We start from the raw sequence: 21,831 nt of genomic DNA, 5'->3' as shown, positions 1-21,831 counted from the left end.
TAAGCAAGGGGGACAAACTGTCCTTTTCCCTCAGGAAAGGGGGAAAAAAAGCTTTCTCAAGACTTAAATTTTTAATGAAACATCTTTTCTACATAAACAAGAAGTCTACACAATGACAAGGTACATGTCTATTCAAGGGATTAGGCTGTGACAAAATTTCCAGAGTACAAATCACTTCACAAGGAGTAGCCGTGGGTTTTAAAATGGTGGGTATGCAACATTTTCAAACAGTAGTAACTTTATAATTCAGACCACCAACATGACTTATCTGATGAATTTATCTTGTGGCCTACAGATGAGGAAGAAGTTAAGGAAACTATACTTAAAGTTAGTTCGAAGCGTGGGGCTGGTGTGGATGAAATTCCATGAAGCATATTAAAAGTATGTAAAGATATTATTGCAAAGCCACTCACTATTATCATTAATAAGTCTTTTGAGGATGGATACTTCCCAAATGAAATTAAAACCTCCAAGGTTGTGCCTATACACAAGTGCAATGAAAGAGATGAAGTTAAGCAATATAGGCCAGTAGCTGTGCAAAGTGTATTCTCTTATTGAGATTATCTTTCTGAAAAGATTAATCCCTTACTTCGAGAAAAATCAAATTTTGAACCACCACCAATATGGTTTCAGGAAATGTAGGTACACAACAGATGCAATATTGGATTTGTTAATTAATTTATATGAGAATCTTGATTTAGTGGGTGAACAGTTGTGTATATTTTATGATATGACAAAGGCTTTTGATCTACTATCACATGATGTACTTCTCAAGAAACTGTTAGCTATAGGGATAAGAGGCAGGCCATTGAAGTGGATCCATAGCTACTTGAAGGACAGAAAAATGGTGGTAACTGTACGATATTCAGGAGCAGATGGTCTAACTCGACACTACCGTTCAGAGGTCTCTCCCCCTATTAACACAGGTGTTCCTCAAGGTTCAAATATTTTACTGAAGAATAGACACTACATGACATGACGACCATGGCGCAATTGCGCTACCAGTGGGAGATTATCAAGTATCAAGGAGATTTTTTTACAAGAATACGAAAATATATATGTTACTTTTAGGTGAACATTTAAATACCAAATTTATTTCACTAATAATAACTGACTGACTGTCAGAAGCCACCCCTCCCCACCAGCACCACATCACGCCCATCCTTCAGGTGCCCGTTATCCTTGAACGTACCTTAGTCCCCTCTTATGCTTTTAACAGGCCTTTGAAATTTGACTCATTACAACGCTGCCACAATTTCTCCTTTGTCTGTCAAAGGAATGTAAAAACGTATTTTCTGTATGATTTGCTGACCATCCATAGGATATCTCAAGAATGAAATGAGCTGTACACTTTAAATAGCAAAGTTTATAACGTGACACATGTTTTGGCATGTACGTGTACCTTGCGTAATATTGAGACAGAAATTGCCATGTTTCTGAAACTTACAAGTCATAGAATGACTTCAGTCCTGGTATGGGCTCGTCGAAGTTGATGTGTTCATTGTGAACCAGTAGAGCCTGAAGAACTTCCTCCAGCCATTCTTGTGTATCCCGGAACAGGTCACTACCTTCATCAAACAAAGGAATAAATGTCAAACACTGATAATTTATTCATCTTGAGATTCGCTGGAATCATTAGAGTTTCTAATTATAGTTGTGCAAGATGGCGCCGACTAGCAAAATCATGTGTGGAACCTGTGCGAAAAATGTTCCTAAAAATAGTATGGCGATTTTGTGCGAGGGAAATTGTCAGTTGTGGTATCATAGTAAATGTGTTGGAATTGATGAAAAAGAATATGATTGCATAATAACGCTGGGCCGTAAAGTTATATGGATGTGTGATATGTGCCGCCATGATAACCTCAAAGTGCCTGAAGTGAAAGACACTTCAATTGAAACTATTTCAGTTGAAAAAAACAATACATATTGTAATGACACTATAAAAATATTAACTGATCAAATTTTCCATCTGAGTGAAAATCAAAAAGGAATAAGTGAACAGTATAGTATCTTGAAGAAAGACAATGATAATTTACGTCAATCATTAAATAATCAAGCTGACGCCATCAGTGAAATTTTGACTTATAACAGTGACAGGAGGCAGTCATATGCAGGTAGATTGATGTTTCATGATAAAAACACATTTTCTAATATAGATAATGGACTTACTAATACTAGAACGTTGACTAATAGTAATAGAAGTAATAAACCCAATGATAGGCCTAACAGCACTTCCAAGCCTATACTCTCAGTCTCAGGGGATGAGCAAGTGTACTTGGATAACAAGGACATTAAAAACTCTAATCAAGAAAGTAATGAAGGATTTCAACTGTACAAGTCACGAAGAAAGCTAAGAGAAGAAAATAAAATTGAAAGTGATAGGCCTAGGCCTACACATAATGATAACTGGTTGAAATTTCAAGCTAGGCCTAATCTAGGACGAGAAGTGGATGCAAAGAAAAGGAACCAATTCATCACTGGAAAATCTACAGAGAAACATAACCTTATAACATCTGATAAAATGAGGTTCTTATTTGTTTCTAGGCTGAGTGCTCGAACTGAGTGTGAAGACCTGAAAACATTTCTGGATAGCTGTAAAGCGGGTGATTACACGGTAGAAAAGCTTAATTCAAAACATCCTGAGTTATATTCATCATGTAAAGATGGCATTCCATCCAATTACTACAGTGACATATACTCACCTGATTTTTGGCCAGAGAATGTATTCGTCTCAAGATTTATAAACAAAGTAAGAAAGACTAGATCTACTGAATCTTTAAACCGGGAGAATGGTCTAGCCCAAAAAGTTTCTTAACAAGTAGGCCTAGATCAAACCTTAAATTAGGTCAATGGAAAGTAGTTGACCCATATAAATATCAGTGTAGGCCCACAGCTTACCCTGAAAAAAATCAGTACGACTGCTTGGTTCCTATGCCTACCATAAACCAAGAGTTAGCTAAAATTTTCTTCATAAATATACAAGGTTTAAGGGAAAAATGCAAAGAACTGGAACTCCTATTATGTCAAAACAAATACTTTGTTGCATGCCTTGCAGAAAATTGACTAAATACAGATGAAATTGAGCTATGGGTACCTGAAGGCTTTTCTCTGGGCAGCAGTTTTTGTCGCAGTGTTCATATTCGCGGAGGGGTAAGCATATATGTTGCTAATAACCATATTTTTAAGGAAATTGACCTGAATAATTTCTGCAATGAACTCCATTTTGAAGTTACTGGTGTAGAACTCACAGAATTCAATCTGATCATGGTGTCTCTTTATAGATCACCAGATGGTAGTACTGAAATATTTCTCCAGTCATTGGAGAAACTTTTAATCTTTCTCTTTCGATTAAAGTGCAAGTTAATCTTGTGTGGAGATGTAAATGCTCATTTTGACATTACTACTAATAAAGCTACAGTAGAAAGATTTCTGAATGTATTAAGGCAATTTGACATATATTGCACAAACAACAAGCCTACACGTGGAAATTCATGCTTGGATAACATAATTACCAATTTGAAACCACATGAATATATTACAGAAGTCATACGACCATCTTTATCTGATCATGATGCCTTACATTTTGAGTTTTCGGTGAGTAAGCCTATTTCTTACACACATGATAGGCCTAGTCAATTAAAAACCGTTAGATTGATTACTCCCAAGAACATAAGTTACTTTATGCAACTCCTCGAAGAGGAACAGTGGTGCCAGTCTTTTTCACCTGATTTAACAGCTAGTAACTGCTTTGAAAATTTTTTCGAACGATTTTTGACCTTATTTGAGACTAGTTTTCCACTCAAGAAGGCTAAAAAATTAAAAGCTAGTACAGCTAATATGAGTTTTAAAAAAGGTTCTGTTTCAACTGGTTGGTATTCACCGGAGTTAGCAGCAATGAAGAACCAAATACTACTTTTTAAAGACATGTGTAATAAATATAGCAACGATCAGCTCTTGCTATTATTTAAGAACCTGAAAAGACACTACAGACTTTCACTACGAGTGGCTAAAATACAGAAAAATGAAGAAATAATTGAACATTCTTACAACAAATGTAAAGCGGCCTGGAATATCATAAATAAAACAGCTAAACGCAGTCCGGTCAACAATCTTGGTAGCAGCATCCAGCCTGATGACTTCAACAACTATTTCATCACTGCTGTAGAAGAAATAAGTTCAAAAGTCAAAGCTTCCCCGGAGAGTGCAGTGCAGTGTCTTAAAAGTGTAAATTTGGTGTCAACCAATTCGTGTTGTGTATTTTCACCAGTTAGCTCGAATGAGGTGTTTAACATAATAATCTCGTTAAAAAATTCTTCATCCAGAGATGTCTACGGACTGTCCAGTGACTTAATAAAAAAGGTTGCTTCGGTAATTATTGAACCATTAACTTATTGTTTTAATAGATGTATAAATGATGGTGTTTTTCCAAATAGTTTAAAGTTTTCTAGAGTGGTACCTATCTTTAAAAAGGGTAATCCAGATATACCCAGTAGTTACCGTCCGATCTCTTGTATCCCAGTCATAAGGAAAGTCTTAGAAAAAATTCTTAAAGTACAAATTTGTAAATATTTTGAGTCTTCTGGTTTGTTTGATGATAGTCAGTATGGTTATCGTCCTGGTAGATCAACTACACATGCCATTGATGGCTTAATTAATCAACTTTTACTGACCTTAGAGAGTAAAAATGCTGCCCAGGTCACCTTATGTGACCTGAGTAAACCATTTGACACAGTCAACCATGTAATTTTATTGAGTAAGTTGGAGTATTATGGTTTCTATGGCAAAGATTTGGAAATTTTGAAGTCATATCTTTCAGAGCGTAAGCAATTGGTCGACCACAATGGCAGTTTGTCTGAAGTTTTAGAATTTAAGTTAGGAGTACCTCAGGGGTCTGTTTTAGGGCCTATACTCTTTCTAGTTTTAATTAATGACCTAAGCAATAATTTGTCCTGTTACTCTACAATATATGCAGATGATACAACATTGTTATCTTATCATAATGATGTGGATCAGCTAAAAATAATTTCAGAAAACACATTGTTAGAGGCAACTTATTGGTTTGAAACTAATGTACTATTCCTGAATAAAGAAAAATACGCAGCATCTGTTGGTAACCTTAAAAACAGAAGATCTCTTAGATTCATTAAGTACAGTGAAGCTTTTAGGTGTAAATATTGATTCTAATCTGTCATGGAAAACTCATATAGCCTATATTTGTAAGAGATTGTCTAGAGTGATTTATTTACTTGCAAACCTTAAAAATAGTGTCTCCAAGATATTTAAGAATGGCCTATTTTTCATTTTTTGAAAGTATTATAAGATATTGTTTAATTGTGTGGGGTAATGGAATAGGCATTCAAAAGGTTCTTATTGTACAAAAAAAAGCTATACGAATCATAACTGGCTCTAATCCGCGTGATCACTGTCGACCTCTTTTTAGGCAATTAAACATTTTAACTGTTGTAAATTTGTATATTTTTGATGTATTAATGGTAATAAAGAAAAATCTGCATCTTTATACACAAAGAAATGCCATACACTCTCATAATACACGAAACCAAGAAAGAATTGAGCTGCCTAGATTAAGACTTTCAAAATCAATGAATTACCATAAAAACATGGGAATAAGGCTTTTCAATAAGTTACCAGTTTCTTGGAAAAATTTAAACCATCATAAATTTTCAGAGAGATTACATGAATGGCTTGTAAATAATCCACTGTAGTACAACCTAGAAGAATATTTTAAATTTAATTTTAACACTTAGTCTAGATTGTGTATAGGCTAGTGAGTACTATTGCTTAATAGGATTAAGTTTTTAAAACACTATTGTGACAAATTGGTCAACTAATAGTTTCTAATATTGACGATGTCTATTGCTTGTTATGTGACTTGCCGAAGGATAAATAAATGTCTTTATTGTCTTTATGCTTCCACTAATGCTTTCATTGGTAGTAAATTGAGTTTTCTCAACTCTACCTCTATCAACTCTTTAAGCTGTTAGTTTTTTATAGCAACAATAAAAATTGTAAGTAACGAAAAGGAACAAAAATAAACCATGTATTTATTGCCAGATTTAAATTATACTGAGGTGTTCAGAGATGCCCAGAGTTTAATTTGGCACCATTTATTATAATGGAAAACATAATTAATTTTACATATTTATTTTACATAATCTGCTATTGTAGATAAAATTTTGAACGGATTAATACCTAAAATTAATTTAATAAGACTATAGACACCAGCATCTGACAATCTTTACAACTGCGTCTTCAAGGCAAATAGCGCTCTGTCATATAAACGTTACGATGAAAATCTAAGACTAATTTGCCTGAAGAGGTAAAAAACTGAAGCTTTATCCCACAACAAGTTAACTATAATAAATAAAGGTCATAATTCGGGTTAGCATCGGAGCTTCACATTGTCCCACAACAGACAACACATGGCTCAGAGAGTGACTGCGCCAAGTTCCAAAAACTGTTCATATAACTTTAGAACGATCTGTATATCTGTATAACACTATATAGCATAGTAGAGTCAGTATAGTTAACTAGACTGTCGGCTTTAATGTGAAATGAATAGTGCTAATGGCATAATGAGATTTTTTAATGCCAACATAATCATTGAAAGAAAATGCAGTGGGTTTTAAAAAAGCAGTTACATTGAATATTTGTAATACAAAATAAAGAAAGTATGATGATTAATATTTATATTAGAGTTAAGTAAATTGTTAACGGCATCCTCACTGTGTTTTTTTGTTTACAAAAGTAAAAACATTATATCTTGAATAAACGCATTCAAATAAAGTAACACGAATCTTGGACAATTCACCAGAGAAAATTTGGAATAGCCAGAGAAAGTTTTGCAAAAAAATAATCAGCAGCACACAAGCAAACGTCTACATTTTCAAAACATACTCGAAATAAGTCATGGGCTTTTATTTACCTGTAGAGATTTTTCACAATTAAAAATATCAGACTAATTGATATCATACTCAACATGGTTCAATAACACTGACTGTTGATAATATATAATTTGATAACAATATTCATAATTATTTTAACATATTTTTGTCATCTTATGAAAAAAGTACGACAGAATATTACCTGCAAGAAGAACACAAGCCAGCCGACAGAATCGAGAAGCGACACTGAGGTTGGCCACAAACCGAGGTCTCATACATTCCAGAACTAAACTCCACTGTAGACAGCTAACTGCCACACACTTGGCGTCTTCTCGCTTCCTAGGGACATAACATTCGTTAAACTGGGGTTGGCCACAACCGAGGTCTACACACTCCAGAATAAGACTCCACTGTAGACAGATAAATGCCAGTTCTGATAACTGCTGTCTTTTAGAAATCACAGAACAGTCCACAGGTTGCCTCTTCTGATCCAAGGCAGCCAATACATTGTCTGTTAAACTTATAATAGCATCTGGATGTTCATAAAATGGATTGGAAACCAAATTAATTTTTTAAATATTACTGAGAATTTTTGTTGTTTAAAATGTAATTTTACAAGAGGTTTTAACCCTCAGACTGATGGCCAACGTCACAGACGTTCATTAATACTGCTTGTGAACTGATAAAGACGGCACAGCCGTTAGTCAACTTTCCGCTATTATTATGCAACAACTGTTTAAGTTATAAAGACATAACTTGCACTAATCAAATCCTCTACACATAAATACTAATTCATTTTCAGGGTGTCCAGTAATGACCAAATCTAAAATTCAAGCACATTTCAAGGTTTTCAAGGCTCAAAATTATAAAATCCAAGGCTATAGTCTCGGTTTACTTTTGGCTCTTTATCGGTAACTAACAATTTTACAAGCCAAAATCAAGTCACGAAATAGTGTTTACTTTCCATGTAACAATAAAGATTTCTCAAATATTTAAGGCCTATAACAGCATTGTGATATTTTAAAATAACTGCTTAAAAGAATACATACCTTTATTTTAGACGATGCTCAAAGATAGTAGGCCCTCTGTTTAAATTACTAATGTCCTTATACATTATTAACAACATTTTATAACTCGTTATTTAAAAATCTACAGTAAATGAGGTTTTTTTTCATAACCTATAACTTATAATTGAACTTCCTTGTGTTCAAAAAAACATTGAACTGTAATCGTACCTATAAAATATGTTAATTTAATTATTTAAACAATACTATGCTTAATGTGTCATTTAATTTAGTTTAAAATGAATTTTCAGTGTAATGTTACTATTAAATAAAATAGTAAAAAAAGTTGTAGGCCTATAAAAAATTATGATAAAGTACCAAAGCCTAATTTAATGTTTATATTGTAACAGTTTGTTACAAATACATTTTAATATCCAAATAGGTAAATGATTTCGATTTTTTATTTGAAGTCTGAAAACAAACCCTCAAAAACACAGGATAGTAAAGAAAACAGTTTTACTTTTAAGTTAAAGAAGTTTTTACTTACACTTTCAACATCAAACCCAATACTATTCTAAACCAGTTGAGGGTTAGGTTAGTTTTAGGTGAATTAATTTCATAAAAACAAAAATAACTGTTTATTAAAATAAATAAAAATATATTAATATTCATTTTGAAAAACGGATTAAACTTAAAAAGTCAAAAACATGGGCTATTTAAATGTTGAACCCTTTTTACAATTTATTTTGTGTTAAAAAATAAATTTGTCACAGAAAAAAGTTTTTACTCTTTTTAGAAAACATGTGTGAAAGTTATAAAACTTTAAAATTGAAATTACTAACGATGTATTGCACCTTTACTCATTGCACAAATTAATTTAAACAAATAAGGCTATTGACAATAAGTAAAATGAAAACAACCATTAATAGTATAGCAAGGGTAAATAATCACCTAGATTACTAAAAAAGTGTTGTATTAATTATATATTTCAAATATATTTAAAATAAATCCTATAGGCATCCAATTGTACACCATTATTGATCACATGATCACGGTTTTTCGATTACCTTTAAATTGAAACATTTAATATTCATCACTATGTTTTCAAAGAATTGGCAACCTCTTCAACATGCGAATATTATAAATACAATATATAGTCGCGTAGGTTATTTAGCCACTCTTCAAATTACTTTAACATCAAAGCATATATAAATGCCATCTCTCGCCAAACGTACTACAACGCCCTTTTTGGCAACTGCAACGAGAGCGAGTTACTTCAAAATATCCTTTGTATTCTGTCAATTTCACATTGATGTGAACATAATCATAATCGAACTGGTTGCACCAATATCTTCATTCGTGTTAAGCACGGCGTCCACTGCGACCGGCCCCGGTTCAGCCCAGCCCGGACTTTTATAATCTGTCAAAATGCATACGATCAAATGAAAACCCGCCCACTGCGACCGGTCCGGGCAGGGCTGGACCGGCCGGTCGCAGTTGGTGGGTGTCCATTTGATTGCGTGTATTTCGACTGCACAAAAAGGCCAGGCCGGGGTTCACTCCGGCCTAGCACCGCCCACTGCGGCCGGCCCAGCCTTTTTGTGATGAAGTCGAAATACACGCAATCAAATGGACACCCACCAACTGCGACCGGCCTTGGTCGGCTCTTCGGGTGCCATGTGGGCCGACTCTTCCCGGCCTTTTAGTCGAAATACACGCAATCAAATGTGCAACCGCACACTGCCGGCGGCCCCGGCCCCGGCTTTTTTGTGAAGTCGACATACACGCAATCAAAGGGACACCCGCCCACTGCGGCCGGCCCGGGAAGAGTCGGCCCACATGGCACGCGAAGAGCCGACCAAGGCCGGTCGCAGTTGGTGGGTGTCCATTTGATTGCGTGTATTTCGACTTCACAAAAAGGCTGGGCCGGCCGCAGTGGGCGGTGCGAGGCCGGAGTGAACCCGGCCCAGCCTATATGTGATGTCGAAATACACGCAATCGAATGGACACCCGCCCCCACTGCGGCCGGCCCGGCACAGCCCGGGAAGACTCGGCTCAAACGGCACCCGAAGAGCCGACCGAGGCGGATAGGCCGGGCCGGCCGAAGCGAGCGGTGGTAGGCTGGAGTGAACCCGGCCCGGCCGCAGTGGGTGGTGCTAGGCCGGAGTGAACCCGGCCTGGCCTTTTTGTGAAGTCGACATACACGCAATCAAAATGGACACCCGCCCACTGCGGCCGGCCCGGCACAGCCCGGGAAGAGTCGGCCCACATGGCACCCGAAGAGCCGACCAAGGCCGGTCGCAAAATGGACACCCACCAACTGCGACCGGCCTTGGTCGGCTCTTCGGGTGCCATGTGGGCCGACTCTTCCCGGGCTGTGCCGGGCCAGCCGCAGTAGGCGGGCCTTTGATTGCGTGTATTTCGACTTCACAAAAAGGCCGGGCCGGGCCGCCCGCAGTGTGCGGTTTTGCACATTTGATTGCGTGTATTTCGACTAAAAGGCCGGGACGATTGCAGTTAGCGGGTGTCCATTTTGATTGCATGTATTTCGACTTCACAAAAAGGCCGGGCCGGGCAGCCCGCAGTGGGCGGGTGTCCATTTGATTACGTGTATTTTCGACAAAAAAGGCCGGGACGGTCGCAGTGGGCGCCTTGCATTGGTAACGGCGGCAGCGGCGTTTAAAAAAAATCAAAACTCCCGATTTGCTACAAAAATACAAGCATAATTCCCGCCTTATTCAAGGCAGGTAAAATTCAAGCATAATTCCCGCTCTTCCCGATTTTCAAGGCTGCTGGACACCCTGATTTTTATATAGTTTATATTTGTAATATTACTTATTGTCAGCTGATATCGATCCAAATGCTGTACGGCATACAGCTGATGGAACTTTACAGCTGGTGACGCGCTGCACGGCCTTGACGATCTTTGTTTCTATTGTTATGTTGTAAAATGGGCGATCCCGTTGTTCTAATGGTATACATGAACTATTGGATGACAAAAATATTAGTTCTGATGATGAAAGTGATATTTCGGCAAACAAAGTGCATAACGATATTTCTTTGTCCGATTTTTTGTCAGGTAGTCTGGATGATTATAAACCGGTGGAATGTGAGTTGGATTGTGTAAGTTGATAGTGAGAGTGAAAACAATTCATCATTATCTGATATTCCTCTTGCCCAAAGAATCCATCAAACACAAATATGGATACATGTACTGCTAAAAAAAAGGAAGTACATGCTTTATATTTTTACCAAAAATCTTTTTTGTGTTGTAAATAAGTGTTTATATTTTATAATCTTTTTGTTCACTACAAAACTGTGTATATTTTGTACATTTCCATTATCTTAATATCTGAAGTCGTGTGAAAATTACATAGAGTGAAACTTAGAAAACAAAACATTTACAATAATATACATTTTTCAATTTATGTACAAATAAAAAAAATACCCTAGTAAGTGCATATTTTTACTATTTTAAATTTTTCTCTGGTTCCTAACAAAAAATTGATCAAAAACACGTATTACTTAGCATTTAAGCACATATTTTACCAAAATATCTGAAAAACATGTTGCGCAAAGACAAAAACCAGTGTATCCTTCTGGGAGTTTCTTATTATCAGTCCAAGGGTTAATAATTTTGTATACATTAAAAGACTGAAATAGGTATATAATAATAGGTTTAATAATAGGTCTATAATAGGTTTGACTTATTATTTAAATTCTGAATTTACTCAGGTAAATTCGAGATATTCAAGGAGAACTCCATCAATCAGGATGGTTTTTGTCAGAGAACAAGGAGATCAAAACAATCTGGACTCTATAAGTGCGGAACCCCATGAATTTAAATAAATTCAACTACAACTTTTCAACAAGTTGCAAGATTCAACAATACCTAATTCAACACATTTTTGTTTAGTTTTTTTAATTGGCACTTTCTCATGAACTGTCTAACTAGCTCATTTTTATCCAATAATCTATCAATAATAACTGTTGTTTCTCAACAGTAATAAGTAACATTCAGAAGTATGTATTGTTATGCTTAATTACTGAACAGCAAAATTATCATGGAAACACAATATGATATGCAAATACAAAAATAACTTCACATACTTGAAATGACAGAGAACATGTCCACACAATCTATCAGAGAAATGTTAATAAAGTTGAAAACTGTAGTGAAACAGCCATCAGTTTAAAATGTAAAAACACTTTTACTTGTATGCTGTACAGTTTTTGAATATTTAAACAACAAAGCACAGAAAAATTTGAGAATTTTTCTTAACCACTAGTTTTTTTATGTTTATTAACTACCTATTAACTAGCCCCATTAAATTAATTTTTCATTTCCCAACGGAAACCATTGTGTGAGTGCTTAGGGCAAATAAAAAATATTTAAAAAATACTAAACAACCATATAACATGATAAAATTGTATTTTAATATCTTATATTTTTAAGTATTTAGTTGTCTACAGTTGGATTTATGCCAGATATACCACTAAAAATAAAATTATGTGGTTCATTAGCTTGCCTTGGCCACTTCCAACTTTAAAGGTTAGGTAATTGCTTCATCGCCACTTTCACTTGAAATTCTGTCATCAAAGTTACCACCTTTCACTTCATTTTTACTTTCATTGAGTTTGAACTCCACAAAGCTACTAAAACTCAGAAAAGATGATGTCATTTTACCATGGCTTCATTTTACTGCGATGTCATTTCAGACAGCAACTAATCAAAACAATCAACAGATGAAACGGTAAACAACAATTCATTTTCGAGAGGGAGTCGACTAGCATTTAACAAATCATCGATATAATAGCATAGACAATACCAAAATAGTCGACATCAAGAATATTTTTTCCCTCCAAAATTATGAACTTAGCGTGACGGTCGATGCTAACTGATGATGGGCAATATACACCATTGGGGGATACCTTTAAAATGAGATCTCGCATAATTCTAAGACTACAAAATAACGTAAAATTGTTTTAAGTTAAACAATATTGTTATGGGACTAAAATCATGATGTCCATCAGTATAGCCGGCTTATAAGTGAATGGCAAAACAGAGAACATATGATATATTAACATGTCTTCAAGATGTTGCTCAATGTGTCGTAGAGTTTCAAAAATGTTTAAACATATTCCTAAATGGTTTAAAAGTAAACCGAATGCATGAAAAAAACAAAAGCTGAACACAAAGAAATTTCTATTTCAAAACTATGAGTAGTAGATCTATTGAAGCCAAGGTGCAACTGACCCATCAATATTGTGGAGATGTACAATAGGCAGAAAGTGCCAGTCTGACGGAAGGGCGGGGTCGGTGCCACAGTGAGAACCAGTGAGGGCGGGGAACGGTGAGCTGAGACGAAGCCCTTCTAACCCAAACTCTCTCTTGTAGCAAAGGCTGATCGTCTCTAGACTGGGTGAAAACAATAAAACAACAAGCATTAGTTGATTGATAGGATTTTTATGGATATTTTTTATGGAGTGCCAACGTTATCTTAATAAATTTATTTAGTCTTTCGGCCAAAAGCAAATACTTCACTGTCAAATTAATACTTTCAATATTTATTAAATATTACAAATTAATTATTTCCATTCACAATACAACAAACACGTTAAATGGAAGGAGTTAAATGTCACTCATTCTTGACATTGGAGAGCTTGAAGTGTATATATTTCACTTCTATACGAGTATAATAAATACATTTTTCAAATAAGTTAAAACAATGTAATACACCTTTATACAACTGAATTTTTTATGTACAATCCATACATAAACTGCTTAAAGGTATAGAATATTCAAAGTACTGATTACTTAGAGACATGACATTAGCTGTTGAAATTAGAAATGCACTGTTAGCCAAGAACAGTAGACAGGTAAAAATTAAGGATTCTCAATTAGCACACAGATATTGATAAAAATTAACTTATGTAAAATAAAATATTAAATACAATTTGAAGAACTTGAAGCAGAAAATGCAATATTTGCAGGAGCAAGATTTGGATGGAGTATTCAATGCTCAAAAGTGATGAAGAAGCATATAATACCTTCTTAAATACTTTAACAATGTCTCTGTACATTGTACCTTTCACCTACACCTATGTTATTGAATTTTCTTAGTAGTTCATAATTATGATAAATAGGTAATGTCGGTAGTCACCTGTCCAGAGCCTCGTTGAGCAGTTTTGTTCTTCTTGAGGAAGCCAGTTGAGAGGGTGTTGAGAGGGTTGCTTGGTTCAGATCTTGGCCTATCTGTAGACTCTGAAGCTGTTCTGGTAAATCTGATATTTCAGAACTTGAAACACAAAAAGTCATGATAGTCCAATCAAATGGTGGTTTTTCAGTAACAAAATTATAGAAGTATTTTTTTCAGCATTTCTGTATATTTTTTGGGATGCTGAATCTGAATTTCAAGTTTTCTGCCTTATGGCACATCAGCTTCATAACGAAAAATGCAAAGTGTTTCATATTTTCCATAATTCTTTTGTTTTTTCACTTATTTATTTATATATTTTTAGATTTTTCCAAACGATACTTCCAATTTCATTAGGGAAGAGATTGATTTTTCCAATGTATTTGGAAAAAAACTACAAATGTATTGAATGAACCATTTAGCTATAATTTGACAGAGATGAATCTATCCCAAAATGCAATATGCAGCCTCGTGGGTGTCTAATCAGGAAGAACAATCAATTTGCTACAATCTATTACACAACAACAGCAATTTTTTTTTATTTTGATGGATTTGTTGTGAAAGATTCAGCCTTACAAATTGAACAAAGCTAAACTTCAAACACCTTTATGTCCTTATTTTTGGTTTTATAATTAATAGAGCTATCTAAATTTCAAGATATCATTAATATGCACCCAGACAATTTTTGAAGTTTTAAGATTGTTCTTATGGGGCTAAATCAAGTAAACTACAAATACAGCCATATATTTATCATTGTATATTTCATAGAAAATGTGATACCTGAAAAACTTTTTGTTGAAGACGAATTGATCAAACAAATTGGCCAACATGTAACGATCATCAGCGTGTATAGAAGTTGACAGGAACAACGCTGCTTGATGTACCAAGCTGTTCTTCACAGGATTCTATCACAATCAAATCAACTTGTTAAGAATATATTACACATAACATATATTGCACAAAATCAGTGCGCATATATAATGACAAGAACAAGAGGGGGCGAAATCAAAAATCAAATAAGTTAGAATTACACCTTTTATAAATAATTAAAATTATTTCAATTCATACCAATTTGTTACTTTTTTATTTAAAAAATCTTATTACATATTCTATCTATAAATTATAACCTACTTGGTTGTGAAAAATACATTTAATATTATCAATATTTTCATGAACAAGTTAGAAAATTACATTTCACTGATTTTCCTAAAATATATCTGCAGATACACACAACCACACCATATATCTGCACTTGTCACAACTGTAAATGACACTGTAAACCATACAATTAAGTAAGGCACTTACTCTTAATTATTGCTTTTATGATGTAGGTACTGTTTTAGTTGACTTTTGATAATTTCTTGAATAGAATCTTACACACTATTGAGATTGTATTGTTTAAAAACTTATATAATAGGCACAGTTTATTTACTGGATTATCTAGAGTTATTTTTTCCATCATTGTTTTAATCCCACCAATTCCTTTAACCCTCTCCCGCTCGCATTGTTTCCAGGCGCTCACGGTGCTTCTAACCTCAATTAATTCGCTCTGCCAGTCGCACTCGGTCAAAATACGCGGCGCCTCAACTTACACACGTTCTGTCATTGTAATTAACTATAATTATATATAATTAATAATATTATATTTATATAATTAATTATTATAAGCACACGGACAGCCCCGGTGGCGGGGGGTTGTTTGTTGCGCAGTTACTTGGTGAAGATCATTGTCTGGCTCGCCGTCACTGCCACTGCCACTGTGATCACTCCGAACTACATCCTCAATGCCACCAACCACTTTACAAGGCTCTGATACATCACTACACTCACTTGAATCGTCACAATCCCTACTAATAACGAGATCGATTTCACTGTCACGAAGTGTAGGACTACAACCCGCCATTGTTTCCGCACAACTAATATAAATAGCAAAATAATGGAATAAATCTACTGTAAAAGTAAAGTAAATGGTCTCCTGATAGCAAACAACCCGTAGTAGTACAAAATATTGCTACTCGAGAGCAGCACTTATCGGCTCTAGTGGGTAAAGCAGTGCGTGCCGATCTGTGCCGTTTAAGCTGCAGTGGCTATGTGGTGGCTGTGCCGATTCATGCCTTGCGAGCGGGAGAGGGTTAAACTGATTGACTCAGTGTTCGAGAAGCCTTATACTCAATGGATTGCAAAAATTTCATTTTTGTCTGTCTGCACAATATCATGAAAAAGAACTTATCGGTAGACTTGAAACTTTGCATGAAGCTTAATTTCTACATTTTACATTAATGTTATGAGTAACCATGATAGCACCAAAAAAATAATACATTTTTAAACAAACTGAGAACAATAACATATGACATACATAAAATTTTTAGTCATAGAGTAAAAAGAATAATAATGGAGTGAAAAGCCAATGTTAAAAGTAGATGACAAGATTTGATTTCAGCGCAATCTTGTGTTCTAGTACTCTCCCTAGCTCACCGAAATATTTATTATTTGAACACTGTTATGAAACCTGAGTTAATTAACAAAAATGTGAATGTATCATGTGATAAGATATTATGAGAAATATTTAATCTGTAGTCTTTAAATTTTGCAAGAAACTTCATTTTTACATTGACAAGAATGAATTTTGTGACAGTGCATATTCAACCACGAAATTTTCCTGAGCATGCATCATTGAAACCTCTCACACGTTCTGTTTTGTATGCTGAGGCAATGTAAAATTTTTTTTCTGTATGTTTGTATCTGTGCACACGACGTCTCAAGATTAAAATTAGATTTAGATGTAAACTTTTGCCAGCAACCTCAGCAAATCCTGTGACATGACATGTGGTGTAGCATACTCATACTTTGTACGTAACAAAACATTTATGACATTCAAATTTTAAATTCTTAACATTGACATGTAATACAGTACATTTTAGATTGGTCAAACATTACTCATGGAACGTGTGCTATAAAAATTAAAAATCACTGATGGTATAGAACAAATGTTTCAGGTTCTGTATTGATGTGCAGTTTCATTTTATAGATCAAAAAATTAAAAATTTAACAAGCCACCTTCACAGGCCTTTTTGACTCTTAAAATAATATTGGAAATGATAAATATATTGAACAAATGAAATGACGATATTTCCTAGAATAACTGACCTGTATGTGTAAGTGAACCTGCAAGAGTGTTTGGACAAAAATGAGCTCCTGGCGGGCGAACCAGTGGGCTGTTGTAGTCCTAATTTCTCCAGTCACCACTTCCAGATACCTTTGGACACCTTCAGCTGTCACCAATGCCTCTGACAGCTATCGGACATAACAGTTTGTAAATCACTTCTCGCCAAACACAAGGATCACTATCTAATAATCCTTTGGAGAAGAATTTCTGATACAACAGTGAACTTCCATGACAAATGAAAGGGAATATTACAAGTTACACAATAAATTATTCATATTTACTTCAAAACATAACTTGATCAAATGTTCAATAAAAACTGTAATTGATGATTAAGGTAAGGAAATATGGAATGTTTTAAAATAATAATTGAAAAATTGAAGTTTTCATAACTTCTACAACGTGTAAGTGCTTATTTTTATGTGCCACTATCAGTTAATGTAGTAAACAAACAACTGATTGCTAAAACATGTTTTTATAGCAGCTTACTTTCTGAATGAAAACCTATATAAAGATAACCAAAGAAAAATTATGGGGTTTTAGGCAATGGTATAACTATGAAAGGAATGAAAAAGATAAAAAACCCTAACAAATTATACAGTTGTTTGAAATATAGTATTAAAATTTATACTTTGAATTAGGCTCATCTAATTAATTCAAATTTAAATTTAAGCAGATATATTCCAAGCCCACGGTGTGTGGTTTGCTTTAACCCTTGCCAAAGTCCAGTCCTAGTTATGCCTTTGGAGAGTATACTCGTACTCAAAACTCAGTAAAGACATATTTAAAAAATATATTGGATTTCTCTATTTTCTAATTTTTTAAATACAAAAATGTTTTTTATTTTTTTCTACACATCTGAACTCCGAAGTATCTATGTAAGGGTGTTAGCTGCTCAGCTATGCTACCCAATGATACCAGAGAGAACAACATTCTCTAGTGAAAACTACCCCGAGGTGAACGCACAGCACACGTGTCAAACTCATTATTAGAGGCAGTGGACTGTAGTCGCAGAGCATAAGAGGCACTAAACCTAGAGAGAACAACAACCTCCAGCAAACACTAACCTGGGGTGAACGCACAGCATTCAAATAGACTGTCAGGCCCATGATGAGAGGCAGTGGACTGTCGTCATATATTATTGGCGGCACCGAGCCCAGACAAGGTAGACTGTCTACTACAGATGGGCTCTTTTCTCCCTCCATCAACCAGGAGTACTTCCTGTCAACATTGCTTTGTTTCAGGTAACTTCTCAATTTGCTCTGTTTACTACATAACAATTATTAAATCAAAAGTTTGTATTAAACTGATGTATTAGTTTGGTCATTATGTTGATTATGTTTATGTAATTTCCCAAATTAAATTACATAAAAAGTACATACATAAAGTACAAAAACATTATTTTTAAAGTATTTTATATTTAAATTGGTTTCTAATGAATTATTTAAAATAGAAAACCGACAGGCAGTTTGCATGTAATCAAGCAGGTTTCAGTCATGGTAAATTCATGCCTTAACTGCGACACGAGTCATGCACTAACTTTAGGACAACCGGAATAGTAGCAATGACTCTCCATCACAGTCTGTGTTAACAAAACCTGTGTTAAAAATTAATAGCGAATTGTTACAGTTTTGTTTTGAAAAGTTAATAGTTCATATTATTTTATGTTAGTTTATAAAAGATTAATAAATAACTTAGGAGTTTATACAACATAAGTAAGTATGAAATGTTATGTTTTTGTATAGAAGAATGTATGAATGGAATGAAATAGTTTAAGATATATTAAGCTGGCTAATGCATTTAAATATAAATGAATAATACACAAATAAATATAAATAATAATTGTAATGTTGATACAAAATTCACATTTTAAGTGCGTTGACTGATGAGTAGTTATTAGATGGCAATTTATACAAACTTTGAAGCGAGATATAATGTATAATGGCAATAATATTTTTTAAAGTGAAGTCTGAAATACAATGAGTTAAAGGAGAAAATTTATTCATACTTGAATTATAATGTGAACCAAGACAATGAAGAATATTAATGCAAAATGAACACAATAGGTAATTAAATTTAAAGAAGATGTAACCTAAATAAACTCAAGTTTTTGATGTAATAATGAACAGTGTGCTAATACGACTTAAGAAATAATCTTACTTTGATGGACAATAGAGTGATCTTTTTTAATATAAACTTTTGAGTGACTTATTTCAATTAAAACTGTAAACAACTTATTTGAGGTGGTCAATAATTTCTCTGATGGACAATAAAGTGATTTGGTTATATATAAACTTTTGATTGACTTATTTATTATGTTGTAAAAAATGATACAAGAACCACTATGAACAATTATTGTTTTTTTAATATGTTGAGAGTTTGTTGACAAGTTAACAGGTTTCATTTATCGTTATGTTTTCTGCAAAAGCAAGTTGTGTTAATTATATTTTATTTATAAGATAAATTAAATATAATTAAGGGAAAATTGTTACAGTTTTGTTTTGAAAAGTTGATAGTTCATATTATTTTATGTTTGTTTATAAAAGATTAATAAATAACTTAGGAGTTTATACCACTAAGTACACACACACACACACACACACACACACAGGAAACCATACAAGAAGAAGAACATACACCCATGCAATTTTGATAACTTACAATAAACATATATAAATCAATAGATTTTAAAATTAAGAAAAACTAGCAACCTATTTTAGAGTTAAAATTAACATAAAACAAATTATCATACATATAAGATAGAAATACATAAACTATTGTAAAATTGAATCATCAGATAAAAAAAAATAATTTTTTTAGACCAAATACCACAGAATACATTAAATCTTAATATCAAGGAGATTGTTATGCAAAGTAAGTTTACAACACCTGGAGTTATAAAGTGAATTTAGATCAGCTGGTGACTTTACAATAATGGAATTTTATTCTTTTGAATGATGACTTAATAGGAGATTGAGAAGAAGCTTTTCTCATCAAAGTTAATCAACATTTGAGTTATTAAATACAGTAATACTTTTTATTATTTGTATTAAATTGGTGAATCTTGATTTTTGAATCCATGAACAGAAAAGACATTTACTAGATGATGAACACTTGAATATTGGATGGCAACCAGAACTCTCAGATCTGCAAGGATTACTACTACCAGTATTAAATCTACACTAAACCGACAAGGATGATTGGAAGATGAATAAGTGTCAATGGAACATACAAAGTAAAACTGGATTTGAACTCAAGTAAGATCTACCCAATTTATAATTCCAAATCTTTCAAAATTTAAACCTATTTTTGTATAAATTCAAATTTAACATGCACCACAATTTTTCCTATGTTGGATATAATTTTTTTTATGTGCCCATGGCAGTATAATCCACGAAACCCTGCATGTGACAAATGAACTCAATAGTAATTATTGTAAATCAAACGTTTCTTTATTTATATCAATAGCTAGTGAAGCAAGGGCAAAGTACGGGTTAAATAAATAAATAAAAAAAGACAAAATTTAACAGGTTCACAAATGTTTTATAACTGCCTGTTTAAGAGAAAAATTTAGATAGTAATTTTATGACAACTTTTTTCATAGAAGTATAAAATTCTCAAATTTCATACTCAAGAGCAGTACACGTATAGCAGTACATCTGGTTATGATGAGATCACAAGTTTTTTATTAATGTATTTTAAAATTTGCAGTTTGGTTGAAAAGCACAAAAAACTGTTATCCTTTTCAGTTGTTACCACCATATAAACTATAAATTACTGTTTGAAAATAATTTGTTTTATATGTCTAAACCCAGAAATAAATAAGCTTAATCTTAATGTAACTCCTGTTATAGTAGCTCTAGTAGATATTTTATGGTTAACGTTGAAACTAAGGTATCTATACTTTTTGATCTGAGAGTACATTACCAATCATAAAATATGTTCATAAAGTACACACTAAAAAACAATACAAATCGAAGTGTAATCTTACAAAATACTAAATTAGTTTTTTGCCCAATGTATTACTTTTACATAAAATATTTAAAATAGGTTTTAGAGATTTTCTTAATCTATAAATTATTAGTACAATTTTTATGAGTAATTTATGTCATTGTATATTGTTGCAGGATCAATTGAGTAAAGTACTACAGTAAATATAAAATTGCCTTTTCTACTCGTCACAAAATTAAAATAATGAATCATATAAATAATAATGCAAGTTATAAATAACACTTGTAATATTAAAAGCCATTCATTAAGGTATTACTAAAAAATAAAGACCCAATATTTATAAGATTCTGTGAAGAAATAAACTATTCATGAATAACAAACTTCTTCAATAATGCTATGAACAAATACTTGTTCATTTATTTGTAAGAAATGCAATGGATAAAAAGTTTAGAATTCTGTTGATAAATATTTGAAGTAGGAATATAAAATGAATTCAATAGAATTCAAAAATGTTAAGTGAAGTTTAAACAAATTTGAATTAACACGTTCACTTTATCGGCTTATTTCTAGTCTTTTTTATGTGTCATTGAATTTTTCAATAATAATGGTTTATT

The 21,831-nt window shown here is 33.5% G+C and overlaps 1 protein-coding gene across 2 annotated transcripts in view; it reads right to left on the bottom strand.

The window, feature by feature from the left end:
- Positions 1-21,831, bottom strand: part of LOC124364396 (RNA polymerase II-associated protein 1-like) — a 72,120-nt gene that overhangs the window by 10,753 nt on the left and 39,536 nt on the right. For both annotated transcript variants that reach the window (XM_046819838.1, XM_046819839.1), the window contains exons 14-20: positions 18,334-18,487; positions 17,251-17,397; positions 14,884-15,008; positions 14,071-14,205; positions 13,164-13,325; positions 7,105-7,241; positions 1,448-1,568 (exon numbers count right to left, since the gene is read on the bottom strand). In XM_046819838.1, coding sequence (XP_046675794.1) covers positions 1,448-1,568; positions 7,105-7,241; positions 13,164-13,325; positions 14,071-14,205; positions 14,884-15,008; positions 17,251-17,397; positions 18,334-18,487 — 981 coding nt within the window. The remainder of the gene's footprint in view (positions 1-1,447; positions 1,569-7,104; positions 7,242-13,163; positions 13,326-14,070; positions 14,206-14,883; positions 15,009-17,250; positions 17,398-18,333; positions 18,488-21,831) is intronic.

The sequence above is a fragment of the Homalodisca vitripennis genome, chromosome 6 (genome assembly GCF_021130785.1).
Source record: "Homalodisca vitripennis isolate AUS2020 chromosome 6, UT_GWSS_2.1, whole genome shotgun sequence".
Classification (NCBI taxonomy): Eukaryota; Metazoa; Arthropoda; class Insecta; order Hemiptera; family Cicadellidae; genus Homalodisca; species Homalodisca vitripennis.
Note: the sequence above shows the minus strand (reverse complement) of the source record. Positions and strands in the feature narration are given on the sequence as shown.